This window comes from Neoarius graeffei, chromosome 5 (genome assembly GCF_027579695.1).
Source record: "Neoarius graeffei isolate fNeoGra1 chromosome 5, fNeoGra1.pri, whole genome shotgun sequence".
NCBI classification, from domain to species: domain Eukaryota; kingdom Metazoa; phylum Chordata; class Actinopteri; order Siluriformes; family Ariidae; genus Neoarius; species Neoarius graeffei.
Genome location: NC_083573.1, coordinates 17,525,822 through 17,541,758, shown reverse-complemented (window position 1 = coordinate 17,541,758; position 15,937 = coordinate 17,525,822). Strand labels below are relative to the sequence as shown.

The 15,937-nt window shown below is 40.4% G+C and overlaps 1 protein-coding gene across 3 annotated transcripts in view; it reads right to left on the bottom strand.

Moving 5' to 3' along the window:
- Positions 1-15,937, bottom strand: part of jarid2a (jumonji and AT-rich interaction domain containing 2a) — a 172,544-nt gene that overhangs the window by 123,141 nt on the left and 33,466 nt on the right. For all 3 annotated transcript variants that reach the window (XM_060921353.1, XM_060921354.1, XM_060921355.1), the window contains exon 2: positions 579-702. In XM_060921353.1, the coding sequence (XP_060777336.1) occupies positions 579-702 (124 nt within the window). The remainder of the gene's footprint in view (positions 1-578; positions 703-15,937) is intronic.

Genomic DNA, 15,937 nt, shown 5'->3' with positions numbered 1-15,937 from the left:
AATGTTTTGGGAAATATTCTCCAGTACAGTACAGTATGTACAGAATATGATAACCATGACCAAAAAAAAAAAAAAGTTCAACTTTGGAGAACGAATATTCTCCAACAGGTTTGGAGTGGATAGGGAAGGGTTTTTTATTTGATTTTTTAAATTTTTTTAATGAGCTTCAGAATAGCAGTTCAATCTGTTGTTAATTTAGTGAGAAAGGCTTCTCTTCTCTAGCACAAAAGATCATAGTAAGAACACAATTAAATTTTGTGTGCATTACTGACAGCACAGTGCCATAACAGTCTCTCAAAGTGTTTTTAAAATTGGATTATTTGTAGTATTAAAATTACAGGTAAGACTGTATGGGTCACATTAAAATACACAAAATCAATGAATATTTGTTTTACAATATAGGGATGTGCAGGATTATACATTTAAGAACAAAACAAGGGTGTAGGTTCGATCTTCAGGTGCAAAACAAACTGGTTGTTTGACAAGCTGTTAATAATAAGTGCAACTCCCAGGAGCAGAAGTTCAATCTAACAGCATTTTTTGGTGTTAAAAGAAGATAAGAAACGAGGAATACTTACGCTTTATTATTCCTGTTCCACCGTCAACGCGGCTCTTCTGAGCTCTCTTGAACTCTTTGAGCGAGAGATAGAGCACTCGGCGCACAACTCGCTCCTCTGACCAGGGAATCCCATCATTATCATCCTGCAATAAAAAAAAAGAGAGAAACAACATTAACTCCTTCAACTCCCAAACCAGGTGTCCACGCTTCCATTCTTCACTACAGTTCTGTAACTACCTGAATAATTACCTCTGCCAACTTGGTTGCAGAAGGTTATGTTTTCATCTCCGTTTGTTTGTCTGTCTGTTCCCACCGTAACTCAAAAACCAGGGAACAGATTTTGATGAAATCTGGACCAAAAGTGGGCAATGGGCCAAGGAACAATTCATTAGATTTTGATGCAAATCCGGCTATGTATGTGGCTGCAGGTTTTTTTTTTTTGTCTTTTCCCAACGTAACTCCAAAGTATAGACGGGATATTTATGAATTTTGGAAGAAAGGTGAGCCATGGGGCAAGGAACAATTGATTAGATTTTGAGGCAAATCCAGATATGTATATTGATCCAGGGTTTTTTTTGCGTGTTCCCAACGTAACTCAACAAAAGTGGTCTGAGAGCACAGTATCCCCTGCTGGAAACTATGCCATAACTCTGGTAAAATGTGACTGAATTGAACGAAATTGCAATATGCGTATTAGCAACATATAACAAAGAATCCTGTCAAGTTTCATGAAATTCCTCCAAAAACTGTGAGAGGAGTTGATTTCAGAACCCTTCCCGGGACGGACAAACATCGCCACGACATAATCCCCCTTCAGGACTTTCGGCCAATGGGGGATAAAAATTGTGAGGGTAGTTGATTTCAGAAAGCAAGCACACCTTGATGAAATTGCCAAAGTACAAGTTTGTTAATAATCAAGGGCATAACGCTGGTAAAATTTGCCCAAATTAAACAAAATGTCAATATGCGTATAACTGTCATATAACAAAGCCTTTGGCCAAGTTTGGTGAAATTCCTCCACAAATTGTGAGAGGAGTTGATTTCAGAAGAACGTACACCCTCATGAAATTGTCAAAGTACAAGTTCTTTAATCAAGGGTCAAAACCCTGGTAAAATTTTCACAAACGAAATGAAATCGCAATATGCATATTACCGTCATATAACAAGGCCTTTTGCTAAGCTTCGAGAAATTCATCCAAAAATTGTGAGAGAAGCTGATGTCAGAAAGCAAACACACCTTCATGAAATTGTGAAAGTACAAGGCTGTTAATCAAGGGCTGTAACTCTGGTAAAATGTGACCGAATTGAACGAAATTACATTTTGTGTACTACCGACATATAACAATGCCTTTTGCCAAGTTTGATGAAATTCCTCCAAAAATTATGAGAGGAGTTGATTTCAGAAGGAAAACACTCTCATGAAATTGTCAAAAGTATAATTTTGTTAATCAAGGGCTGTAACTCTGGTAAAATGTGACTGAATTGAACGAAATTACAATATGCATATTAACGACATATAACAAAGAATCCTGCCAAGTTTTGTGAAATTCCTCCAAAAACTGTGAGAGGAGTTGATTTCAGAAGGTGAGTACCCTTCCCGGGACGGACGGACAGACGGACATCACCACGACATAATCCCTATTCGGGCCTTCCAGCCAGAGAGGGATAAAAAAGGGGTTGGCTGGCTTCATGTGCCTTGGAAGAAGCAAAAGTCGGTAAGAAAAATTGGGGGGATAAAAGATTTTTTTTTTTTACTTTGCTCCAATTATGAACAGGATAATGTACCAAAAGCTGGATACAGTGTGAAAGCATATGCGATGGCCTTTCATCGAATCCCATTTCACTCTATCAAAATGAAACATTTTCTAATCAGGCAGCCACAAACCTGAACTTGGCAGTGCAAGTTTCTGCAGCACCACTTAATTATAATCACATAATGAAACTCAAAAAGCAATCTTGGGCAGATTATCTCACATACACCAGCTTTAAAGGCTTCCAAACAGCTAGAGTTGTGTAATCACAGGGTGACGGAATAAATACGCTTGTTTCCAAAATCTCAGTCACACAACTTCAATAATTTCAACTCCTCAGTAATGAAATTATGAGATATTTCTGGTCAAGCAAGGATGCTTGGACACCTCACAGACAAGGCAGATACTCCGTTCAAGTCAATTTTATTTGTATAGCGCTTTGAACAATGGACATTATAAAACCACACAAAGCAGCTTTACAGAAATACACTCACCGGCCACTTTATTAAGAACACCCCTACATCCACCTGTTGTTTTATGCAGTTCTTTAATCAGCCTTGACAGCAGCACAAATCAAGAGCTTCAGTTAATGTTCACAATGTTCAAAGATCAGAATGGGAAAAATTGTGTTCTCCAAGTGTGACTTTCTTTCACTGAGGCATGGGTGCTGATTTGAGCCAGATGGACTGGTTTGAGGATTTCAGATACTGCTGATCTCCTGGAGTTCAAAAACAGTGAGTGAGTTCTGTGGGTGGAAGCAAACGTCTTGTTGATAAGAGAGGTCAGAGGAAAATGGCCAGATTGGTTCGAGCTGCCAGGAAGGATATAGTAACTCATATGATTGCTCTTTACAACCGTGGTGAGCAGAAAAGCATCTCAGCATGCAACAGCAGAACAGAAGACGACACTGGGTTCCACTCCTGCCAGCCAAGAACAGGACTCTTAGAATCAAGAACAAGTTCCTATTAAAGTGGCCAGTGAGTGTATATACATTCCAGATATAAATCTTAAATGTATAGATTTATCCCCAGTGAGAACGCCAGTGGGCCGGCGAGGGCCTTTCTGTGTGGAGTTTGCATGTTCTCCCCGTGTCCGCGTGGGTTTCCTCCGGGTGCTCCGGTTTCCCCCGCAGTCCAAAGACATGCAGGTTAGGTTAACTGATGACTCTAAATTGACCGTAGGTGTGAATGTGAGTGTGAATGGTTGTCTGTGTCTATGTGTCAGCCCTGTGATGACCTGGTGACTTGTCCAGGGTGTACCCCGCCTTTTGCCCATAGTCAGCTGGGATAGGCTCCAGCTTGCCTGCGACCCTGTAGAACAGGATAAAGCGGCTAGAGATAATGAGATGAGATGTGATGAGATGAGATGAGAACGCCAGTGGTGATGGTGATATCCCATTTCAAATGGGATAATAATCGAACAAATTTCCTGTTAAATTCCTGTTAAAAATCCCAGGTCAAAAGTTCAGGCTCAAATACATATGTGTATTTAAAGGAGAACTGAAGTCATTTTTAAACTTGCTTTATTTCTTAATTAACGTGTTATTCAATTACGTTTTCGGTTTTAGTAACCTTTTATCATGACTCGTATTGGCAACTAATTGCAATTAAATATTATACTTATCGGCCTATTCGGTTTTTAGCCATGTTGAATATAGTTTGTTTGGTCCACAGCAGGTGTCGCTTATCCGTGCGATCTTCATAAGACTTGTGCGAGACTTCGAAACGTGAATTGTCAGCCAGGTGTCAGTGCCGCCATTTTGAAAAACTATTTGTATAGCGCTTTGAACAATGGACATTATAAAACCACACAAAGCAGCTTTACAGAAATACACTCACCAGCCACTTTATGAGGAACACCCCTACATCCACCTGCTGTTTTATGCAGTTCTTTCATCAGCCTTGACAGCAGCACAATGCATAAAATTATGCAGATACAAATCAAGAGCTTTAGTTAATGTTCACAATGTTCAAACATCAGAATAGGAAAAATTGTGTTCTCAAAGTGTGACTTTCTTTCACTGAGGCATGGGTGCTGATTTGAGCCAGATGGACTGGTTTGAGGATTTCAGAGATACAAAGTGCAAAAATTGGGACAGTGTATAAAATTATTTTTCATGTATTTGCCAACACAAGAAAGATACTGGAACACAGGACAGTGCTGGAAGTGACAGAAGGAGTGGTATGATATCATGAATAGCAAACGTACACTAAAATATTACTTTTTATTCTACCCACATTCACTGGATATGAGCAATCGCATGCTCTGATTGGCTACTCTCATCCTAAGCTATCAGCTCATATACCACGAGTAGAGAAAAACAAAATGGCAGAGCGTGTTGCTGAACCAACTGAGGATGAAATAAAAACTCTACTCGAAAACAAAATCCCTCAAAAAAGCAACAAAATATGGAATAAAAGTATTTGATGGTAAAAACTTTTTTTTCCCAAGAATTATTATTATTATTATTATTATTATTATTATAGCATTTTTCACAAACTGCTACGGTCATTTCGCCGGTTTGTTTACATTCAAAATGATTTTGTCGGACGTTTCGTATAAAGTTTTTATTTATCGAATTTGCAAAAAATAAAAATAAAAATGCTCTGTTTCTCAAAATCCAGTGAATGTGGATAGAATAAAACAGTTATTCTTGTCATGCATGGCTTATATCAGCTCACGTACGACTCAATTTCGTGGAATAACTGTTCATTATTTTTTTCGCAATCCGGTTTCAATCAAATTGTGTGCTCTGATTGGCTCGCAAGCGGTCCGGAATCCTACAATCCGGACCCCAGTTATGGACCTTTGGCGACTCACTCGTTCACAACAACAAACATAGTAGCGATTTTTTGTCAACATTTATCTTTTTTAAGATTTGTTTATAAGTTTATCAAAAATCTTATAAATTTTACCAGCATTTCTCAGGAAAATAGCATTAATTTTACAGCATAGATAGTGATAACAACAGTCTTCACAGCGAAAGCGAATTTTACTACCCTGAGGAAGAAGAAATAAAATAAAACATTTCAGGAGAAAGCTAAAAACCTGTAACTGTTGCTAACGCCGAGTAAAAACAAGGCTGAATCCTGAATGACTCAATTTTGTATAAATAGGGGACTACAAAGGCGGCAAAATGTAGTTTTTTTCCTGCCATGGAAGTGCACTTGTATACCGAGGAGGAAGCAACTTGCATTACAGCCGTGAATGAGGATTCAAAATGGCGGCTCGCCTCGGCTCGGTTTTCCCTTTCGGGCGCTCTCGTTTTCTGTTAGAATTTGGTAAAGAAAAAAATTAATATATTATTTACCAGCTTAAGGTCGGTCCGTATGGTGAAATACCATGACCTCGGCCTTGAATACTGACCTCGGCCCAGAGGGCCTTGGTCAGTACTTTCAAGACCTTGGTCACGGTAGGTATATATACGGTATATATATACAGGGGTGATAGCGTTCCGGCGCGCCGCGCCGGATTTCCGGTGCGCCGTGGCTGGGGAAAAAAAAAAAAATCTAGTTCGCCCATTGTCCTGTGTCATTCTGAGATGCGCAGATAGACAGTAAAGGGAATTCGGAATTCCCTTTACTGTCTATCTGCGCATCTCAGAATGACACAGGACAATGGGCGAACTAGATTTTTTTTTTTTTCCCCAGCCACGGCGCGCCGGAAATCCGGCGCGGCGCCGGAACGCTATCACCCCTGTGTATATATATATATATATATATATATATATATATATATATATATATACAGTTAGGTCCATATATATTTGGACACTGACACAAATTTTGTTTTTTTACCTGTTTACTGAAACATATTCAAGTTATAGTTATATAATGGACATGGATATAAAGTCCAGACTTTTAGCTTTCATTTGAGGGTATCCACATTAAAATTGGATGAAGGGTTTAGGAGTTTCAGCTCCTTAACATGTGCCACCCCGTTTTTAAAGGGACCAAAAGTAATTGGACAATTGATTCAAAGGCTATTTCATGGGCAGGTGTGGGCAATTCCTTCGTTATGTCATTCTCAATTAAGCAGATAAAAGGCCTGGAGTTGATTTGATGTGTGGTGCTTGCATTTGGAAGATTTTGCTGTGAAGAAAACATGTGGTCAAAGGAGCTCTCCATGCAGCTGAAACAAGCCATCCTTAAGCTGCGAAAACAGAAAAAACCCATCCAAGAAATTGCTACAATATTAGGAGTAGCAAACTCTACAGTTTGGTACATCCTGAGAAAGAAAGAAAGCACTGGTGAACTCATCAATGCAAAAAGACCTGGACGCTCACAGAAGACAAAAGTGGTGGATGATTGCAGAATAATTTCCATGGTGAAGAGAAACCCCTTCACAACAGCCAACCAAGTGAACAACACTCTCCAGGAGGTAGGCGTATCAATATCCAAATCTACCATAAAGAGAAGACTGCATGAAAGTAAATACAGAGAGTTCACTGCACGGTGCAAGCCACTCATAAGCCTCAAGAATAAAAAGGCTAGATTGGACCTTGCTAAAAAACATCTAAAAAAGCCAGCACAGTTCTGGAAGAACATTCTTTGGACAGATGAAACCAAGATCAACCTCTACCAGAATGATGGAAAGAAAAAAGTATGGCAAAGGCGTGGTACAGCTCATGATCCAAAGCATACCACATCATCTGTAAAACACGGCGGAGGCAGTGTGATGGCTTGGGCATGCATGGCTGCCAGTAGCACTGGGTCACTAGAGTTTATTGATGATGTGACACAGGACAGAAGCAGTTGGACGAATTCTGAGGTATTCAGAGACATACTCAGTGCGTTTACATGCACATAGAGAAAATCGAATTTCTGCCATTGCTCGACTGAAATCGAAGCTCTAAATGGCATGTAAACACCTTAGCTAGGCTGAAATTGAACTGAACTTGATTTCTCGCAATCGAGCTACACGACCTAGATTATGCGATTGTAGCCGAGCTACTTAGTGCATGTATACCCTATCGAGCTATGGAGTCGAGCCGCTTACTTCAGCACTGCCCCTTCCGGAAGTGACGAGTGACGAGACCAAAAGCGGGAAAAACAACAGCCTCGGTCGGCATGACAACGAATCATGACAACGGCATGAATCTTTTCTTTTTGTGGCATTGTTTGCACTGTTAAAATTTAGCTCACTTACTGTATCACCAAATACATCTGTACAGCTGTTGCATAGCTGTGAATTGTGTACATAAACAAGTCATTGTATTTGTGTGTGTGTGTGTGTGTGTGTGTGTGTGTGTGTGTGTATATATATGTCCAACATCTGAAGAATGTTAATAAAAACAAAACAATTGAACAATTTAACTTTTTGTGTGTTTATTAAGACATAAGTTAAATTGTAAGCAAAAAAAAATATTTTTTTGTAAGCAAAAAATGGACTTTAGAAAAATATTATTGTGCAAAATAAGTTGTCTTACAAAACAGTGGTCTGCGCCGGACAGTTTGTAGCCATACAGTCTGTTAGAGCAAGCCTAACATCTTGAACACGGAACTGCCAGTGTTGCCAGATTGGGGGGTTTTAAGTGCATTTTGGCGGATTTGAACATGTTTTGGGCTGGAATACGTCAGCAGTATCTGGCAACACTATAGCTCTTCTTCATGACAACAACCGGAAGTGTACCAACACGATGGAGCGTGTAGCGCCACGTGTGGCTCGGGTGCACAATGCACCTTGCACAATAGCCCGATTTCACTTGTGCATGTAGGATTGGATTTCTCTGGCACCCCTGCTGGGACCCTTTGCTCGATTACCGACAGTAGCTCGATTTGGATGTGCATGTAAACGTACTGACTGTGTGCTCAAATCCAGCCAAATGCAGCCAAACTGATTGGTCGGCGTTTCATAATACAGATGGACAATGACCCAAAACATAAAGCCAAAGCAACCCAGGAGTTTATTAAAGCAAAGAAGTGGAATATTCTTGAATGGCCAAGTCAGTCACCTGATCTCAAACCAATTGAGCATGCATTTCACTTGTTAAAGACTAAACTTTAGACAGAAAGGCCCACAAACAAACAGCAACTGAAAACCGCTGCAGTAAAGGCCTGGCAGAGCATTAAAAAGGAGGAAACACAGCGTCTGGTGATGTCCATGAGTTCAAGACTTCAGGCAGTCATTGCCAGCAAAGGGTTTTTAACCAAGTATTAGAAATGAACATCTCATTCTCATCTCATTATCTCTAGCTGCTTTATCCTGTTCTACAGGGTCGCAGGCGAGCTGGAGCCTATCCCAGCTGACTACAGGCGAAAGGCGGGGTACACCCTGGACAAGTCGCCAGGTCATCGCAGGGCTAGAAATGAACATTTTATTTACAATTATTTAATTTGTCCAATTACTTTTGAGCCCCTGAAATGAAGGGATTGTGTTTAAAAAATGCTTTAGTTCCTCACATTTTTATGCAATCATTTTGTTCAACCCACTGAATTAAAGCTTAAAGTCTGAACTTCAACTGCATCTGAATTGTTTTGTTCAAAATTCATTGTGGTAATGTACAGAACCAAAATTAGAAAAATGCTGTCTCTGTCCAAATATTTATGGACCTAACTGTATGTATATATATATATATATATATATATATATATATATATATATATACACACACACACACACACGCACACATATATATACATATATACACACACACACACACACACACACACACACACACACACATATATATATATATATATATATGTGTGTGTGTGTGTGTGTGTGTGTGTATATATGTATATATATGTGTGCGTGTGTGTGTGTGTGTGTGTGTATATATATATATATATATATATATATATATATATATATATATATATATATATATACACACACAACCCTGATTCCAAAAAAGTTGGGACAAAGTACAAATTGTAAATAAAAACCAAATGCAATAATTTACAAATCTCAAAAACTGATATTATATTCACAATAGAACATAGACAACATATCAAATGTCGAAAGTGAGACATTTTGAAATATCATGACAAATATTGGCTCATTTGAAATTTCATGACAGCAACACATCTCAAAAAAGTTGGGACAGGGGCAATAAGAGGCTGGAAAAGTTAAAGGTACAAAAAAGGAACAGCTGGAGGACCAAATTGCAACTCATTAGGTCAATTGGCAATAGGTCATTAACATGACTGGGTATAAAAAGAGCATCTTGGAGTGGCAGCGGCTCTCAGAAGTAAAGATGGGAAGAGGATCACCAATCCCCCAATTCTGCGCCGACAAATAGTGGAGCAATATCAGAAAGGAGTTCGACAGTGTAAAATTGCAAAGAGTTTGAACATATCATCATCTACAGTGCATAATATCATCAAAAGATTCAGAGAATCTGGAAGAATCTCTGTGCATAAGGGTCAAGGCCGGAAAACCATACTGGGTGCCCGTGATCTTCGGGCCCTTAGACGGCACTGCATCACAAACAGGCATGCTTCTGTATTGGAAATCACAAAATGGGCTCAGGAATATTTCCAGAGAACATTATTTGTGAACACAATTCACCGTGCCATCCGCCGTTGCCAGCTAAAACTCTATAGTTCAAAGAAGAAGCTGTATCTAAACATGATCCAGAAGCGCAGACGTCTTCTCTGGGCCAAGGCTCATTTAAAATGGACTGTGGCAAAGTAGAAAACTGTTCTGTGGTCAGACAAATCAAAATTTGAAGTTCTTTATGGAAATCAGGGACGCTGTGTCATTCGGACTAAAGAGGAGAAGGACGACCCAAGTTGTTATCGGCGCTCAGTTCAGAAGCCTGCATCTCTGATAGTATGGGGTTGCATTAGTGCGTGTGGCATGGGCAGCTTACACATCTGGAAAGACACCATCAATGCTGAAAGGTATATCCAGGTTCTAGAGCAACATATGCTCCCATCCAGACGACGTCTCATTCAGGGAAGACCTTGCATTTTCTAACATGACAATGCCAATCCACATACTGCATCAATTACAGCATCATGGCTGCGTAGACAAAGGGTCCGGGTACTGAACTGGCCAGCCTGCAGTCCAGATCTTTCACCCATAGAAAACACTTGGCACATCATAAAACGGAAGATACGACAAAAAAGACCTAAGACAGTTGAGCAACTAGAATCTTACATTAGACAAGAATGGGTTAACATTCCTATCCCTAAACTTGAGCAACTTGTCTCCTCAGTCCCCAGACGTTTACAGACTGTTGTAAAGAGAAAAGGGGATGTCTCACAGTGGGAAACATGGCCTTGTCCCAACTTTTTTGAGATGTGTTGTTGTCATGAAATTTAAAATCACCTAATTTTTCTCTTTAAATGATACATTTTCTCAGTTTAAACATTTCATATGTCATCTATGTTCTATTCTGAATAAAATATGGAATTTTGAAACTTTCACACCATTGCATTCCGTTTTTATTTACAATTTGTACTTTGTCCCAACTTCTTTGGAATCGGGGTTGTATATAACATATATATTATATACAGTATATACGTGTGTGTGTGTGTGTGTGTGTATATATATATATATATATATATATATATATATATATATACACACACACACACACACACACACACACACAGGCACATAGTGGTTAAGTCTTTCAGTTAGTGTATAAATTAAGTAAATGCCTGTCACATTTTGTATGGAAACATACAATTACATCGTAAAACTACTACTACTACTAGTAGTAGTAATAATAATAATAATAATAGTTATAGTTCTGGAGAAGATGTTTAAACGTGGCTTAAGGAGTGCAGCAGTCTGATTCTGGTATGCAGGGGAAGAGCATTCCTGAGTTGGAGTGTCAAACAACTTAAAGCCCCAGACCCAAAAGCAGACAGACAAAAAGAGGCCAGCAGATGTTTGGGAAGAGAGATTGGGAAGAAGTGGGGTGGGAAAGATGGTCAGATGGATAAGAGGAGGCCATTCATTGGAGTGCCTTGAAAATGAGGACAAGAATCTTATCATCTAAATGAGTGCTGATTGGAAGCCAGTGAAGATTTTTAAGAGTGAGGTAATGTGTTCATTAGGATGAAGAAAGAGTAACGAGGCAAGCAGAAGTGTTCAGGCCCAATGTAGTATTTTTAGTAAGCTTGAAGGAATGCCAGAGGTAAAAGAATTACAATAATCTAGACAGGAAGTGACCAAAGCATGAAGAAATAATTCAGAAGTAGACAGAGAGTCAATGATAGAGTCTGGAGATAATGGACAGCTGAACGTAGGCAGGAAAGGGGATAGACTTGATATGAGGCTCCAAGGACAGGGTGGGGTCGAAGATGACACTCTGACTTTTTACAATGGAGGAATATAAACAGTTGTGTTAGAGAGAAGAGCTAGGTAATTTGGAGCCAAGAAGTCTCATTTTAAGTTTTATTACCACTGACTTTAATAAAGCTTTGGGTCATCCGGTTTTCTATGTCCACCAGAAAGGAATAGAGATGAGGGCAGGGCCAGTGACTGGGGGTCCACTGGAGGAATTAAGTAGTTCTATACCATCTTTTTGAATGAACAGAATTGAAAGGGGGCAGGCTTGTAGTACTCGAGTCCAGGACTCGGACTCGAGTCCAACTCGTGCCCTAATTTTAAGGGCTTGACTTGGACTTGAGCACTGATGACTCGAACTTGTGCATTAACTGCATTCGAGCTCGTTAATTGGCGACGAGGACTCTGATTTTTTTCTTTATTTTTTGTAACTTGCCATAATACTTTGGCATAAGATATTTATATCTACATTCATTTTTATACTAATTTTGCGCAAGAGAATGCACATTCACCTGTTCATACGTCATGTTCAGGAACAAACTAACGTTAATGGTGCTAAAATGCCTGGAGAGAACGCCCTAAGATTGTCCGCTTTGCTTATACAGAATTCTCGTGCAGTGGGAAAAAAATGCATTGCTATGTGTTCCATATGTAGAAGAATTATCGAGGAGACGACGGGGACAACCGTCGGGCTTGCTTGCTAAGCAATGAACTAGCTAGTGTTAACCCTCTCTCAGGTTATTTGCCCTGTTGACAGCGGACGGGGCTTGCTGAGCGATGAACAAGCTTTTTCTCTGTAGCCTATTAACTAAAATGGGGCAGCCGAGCAGTAATGTTAGTCCAACACAATAGCAGAGTTGGTTTCACATAAAGGCAGCAACAGCCACCATCAAATGGCGCAGTTGGAGTCTTGTTCTCGGACTCGACTCGGACTCGACTTGAAATTTTCTTTTAATGACTTGGACTTGAACACTGGGGACTTGAGACTGGACTCAGACTGGAGGTTTAGTGACTCAACCAGAATACTGAAGGAGGGGATCAAAACTGAGTGAAAGCTGAGACGAATTAGGCTACGTTTACATTAGACCGGATCTGTCTCGTTTTCTTCGCGGATGCACTGTCCGTTTACATTAAACCACCTGGAAAAGCCGGAAAACGGGAATCCGCCAGCATCCATGTATTCAATCTAGATCGTATCTGGTCCGGTGCTGTGTAAACATTGAGATACGCGAATACGCTGTGCTGAGCTCTAGCTGGCGTCCTCATTGGACAACGTCACTGTGACATCCACCTTCCTGATTCGCTGGCGTTGGTCATGTGACGCAACTGCTGAAAAACGGCGCGGACTTCCGCCTTGTATCACCTTTCATTAAAGAGTATAAAAGTATGAAAATACTGCAAATACTGATGCAAATACTGCCCATTGTGTAGTTATGATTGTCTTTAGGCTTGCCATCCTTCCACTTGCAAGTAGTAAGTGATATGCGCTGGGATCACACACACAGCGGCTCAGTCCCAAATCGTGGCTTGTGCACTTCACTCGCGCGCTGTGTGAGCTGCGCAGGGCCGGAGTGCGCACCCTCCAGAGGGCACTCGCTGTTCAGGGCGGAGTGATTTGGAGCGCAGGATGCCTGCGGAGTCGAGCACATCCGTGTATTGGTGTTGCTGTGTGCACGGCTAACGGTTTTAGTGTAAACGCGAATCATTTTAAGAACGTTAATCGGATGATCCGCTGATTCGACGTAATGTAAACGTAGCCTTAGAATAGTCAGGAATCCCGAGATCATTAGTAATCTTAACCAGTGCAGTTTCGGTATTCTGAAGGGAATGATAGTCTGAAGGGTTCAAAGAGGAGGTTGGAGTTCAGATGCAGTTGCTATGGCAACATGTTCAAGAACTTAAAATGGAAGATGGGAATTAGGATGGTGGAGAAATAGGGAATGTTAATCCGGTGGCACGGGGCAAAGTGGAGTAGGTGATGGATTACACCAAGAACAGATTGGTATGAGTGAGGAATGAAGAGGGATGAGGTGATACTGAGAAATATTCAGGTTAATCCAAAACCTTACTTTGAGTGAGCAAAAACATCTTGGTTGTGTTGTCCTATATTCTGAAATAATACGTAGGTTTGGCATTGGATAGTGCACTCTTGTACTGAGGCTGATGGAACAGGGCTGTAATGGGACAGGATTGAAGTAATAGCATTAATAAAACCATTGTGATTTACTGAGACGTTAAACATGACAAGTTTATGGTCAAGTTAGAGAGATGGGGCAGTGCAGTAAGAGTGCAAACATGGCCGAGTGTTTGGCTGATGGACTCGGGTGGAGAATGTACCTGCTGAGAAATGTCAAAAGACTTCAGAAGTGGCAGGACATCAGCAGCCAAAGGGCAAGAAGCAGAATCAACAGAGATATTGAAACCACCAATGAGTAACACGTTTGGCGATGGCACACAGATAGCTGCTTAAAAAAAGCTGATACGCGCGAAAGCAAACAGCACCACGTTTGTGAGTACGGTAGATAACAGAGGAATGTAAAGTTCAACACCACCAAAGGATTTTACAGACAGGAATTGAAAAATGGACAGCAGAGATAAGTTAACTATGCTTGTCTAAAGGTCAGATTGAGATAAATCTACTACTACTCACTCCACCTTTTATGAACACGACTTGATTCTTGATGTATACAGATACAAGAAAGTTGGTGGAAAGCCTTGATTAAACATGCAAAGTCATTAGGTTGTTGCCAGGTTTTGGTCAAATACAGTATAAACTGTTCAGATAAGAGTCACAAATAAAGTAATTAATGGGACACGATTTGCTGCTTAGTGAGTGCACACTGCACTATGCTACTGTTACTGAAGATATCTGAGAAGCAGATACAGGAATAGGGCAAGACAGATCCATATTAGCACCAGCTGGATGGTAGGGAGGAGGACAGCATTTGCCAGTCCGTTGATGTTGGTGTTAGAGGTGAGGAGACAGTTTTCTAATCAAGATTAACATTTCCGTTCTGGAAAAAAGACTAACATTTCTGTTTCCGGTTGAGAGTACGCTGTGCGCATTTTGGCTGCTGCTTCTCACCGGAGCTTTTTATTTTTCTTGTGTTTGTGTAGTTTGATGTATTTAATTTTTTTTTTAATGTTTTGTCTGCCGATTGTGGTGTAGCTCTGGACCCATTTTTGGGCATTGGTTTCCTTCAGGCCTTGATCCACCATGGGTGATGCCTATGCTTCTCACTATGGACTGCAGTGAGCTCGTTGCTCTTTTAACACTGGAGTTGTCCAGCGCTCTGTGCAGCGGTGCTTTTGTGCTTGGTGCGGTGTCCCGAGCGATGTTGCCCGGTGGCGTCGCGGCGGCTGTGCAGGCAGTGTGGGATTCATCTTTGTGCGCCTTTTGGTGGGACTGTGGGCAGCTACGCCACTGGAATTACAGCCTGATCCTCTTTTGGTGGACTCTCTCTCTCTCTCTCTAATTGTAAAGCGATCTTGGGTGTGATAAAGGTACTATATAAATTGAACTAATTGACCGTAGGTGTGAATGTGAGTGTGAATGGTTGTCTGTGTCTATGTGTCAGCCCTGTGATGACCTGGCGACTTGTCCAGGGTGTACCCCGCCTTGTCCAGGGTGTACCCCGCCTTGTCCAGGGTGTACCCCACCTTTCGCCCGTAGTCAGCTGGGATAGACTCCAGCTTGCCTGCGACCCTGTAGAACAGGATAAAACAGCTAGAGATAATGAGATGAGATTATTATTATTATTATTATTATTATTATTATTATTATTAATCTCAATCCCACCCAGTCATGCACATGCTATTTTCTACCAAGCATGCAGTCCAGTGCAAAAGTCTTAGGCACATGTAAAGAAATGGTGTAGAGCAAAAATGGCTTAAAAGTAATGAAATTAAATGTTTCAACATTAAAAAAAAAACTATAAAACAGTAAGCAGTAAGCCATAATAAATGAAACAAAGTCAATATTTGGTGTAAGACGACCCTTTGCTTTAAAAAAAAAAATAGTCTCAGGTGCAATGAGTTCAATTTTATAAGGAAATGAGCTGTAGGTTTTACTGAGCATCTTGCAGAACCAGCCACAGTTCTTCTGGACACTTTGACTGTTATACTCGCTTCTTTATTTTGCGCCAAAACCCAGTAGCCTTCATTATGTTTTCTTTTTTAATCTGAAAAGTGGTCTCTTATGTAATATGCTGCTCAGATACAAACTTTTTTTCCTGTAACATTTAATTTTGTGCTGGAAAACGAACGTTCGGAACTCTAACGTTTTTGTACTGACTCGATAATGAAGAAGTCATAAAATAGAAATCTATCACAAAGTTTGTATGGGAAAACAAAATAGTGTGCACAGACTTTTGCACACTAC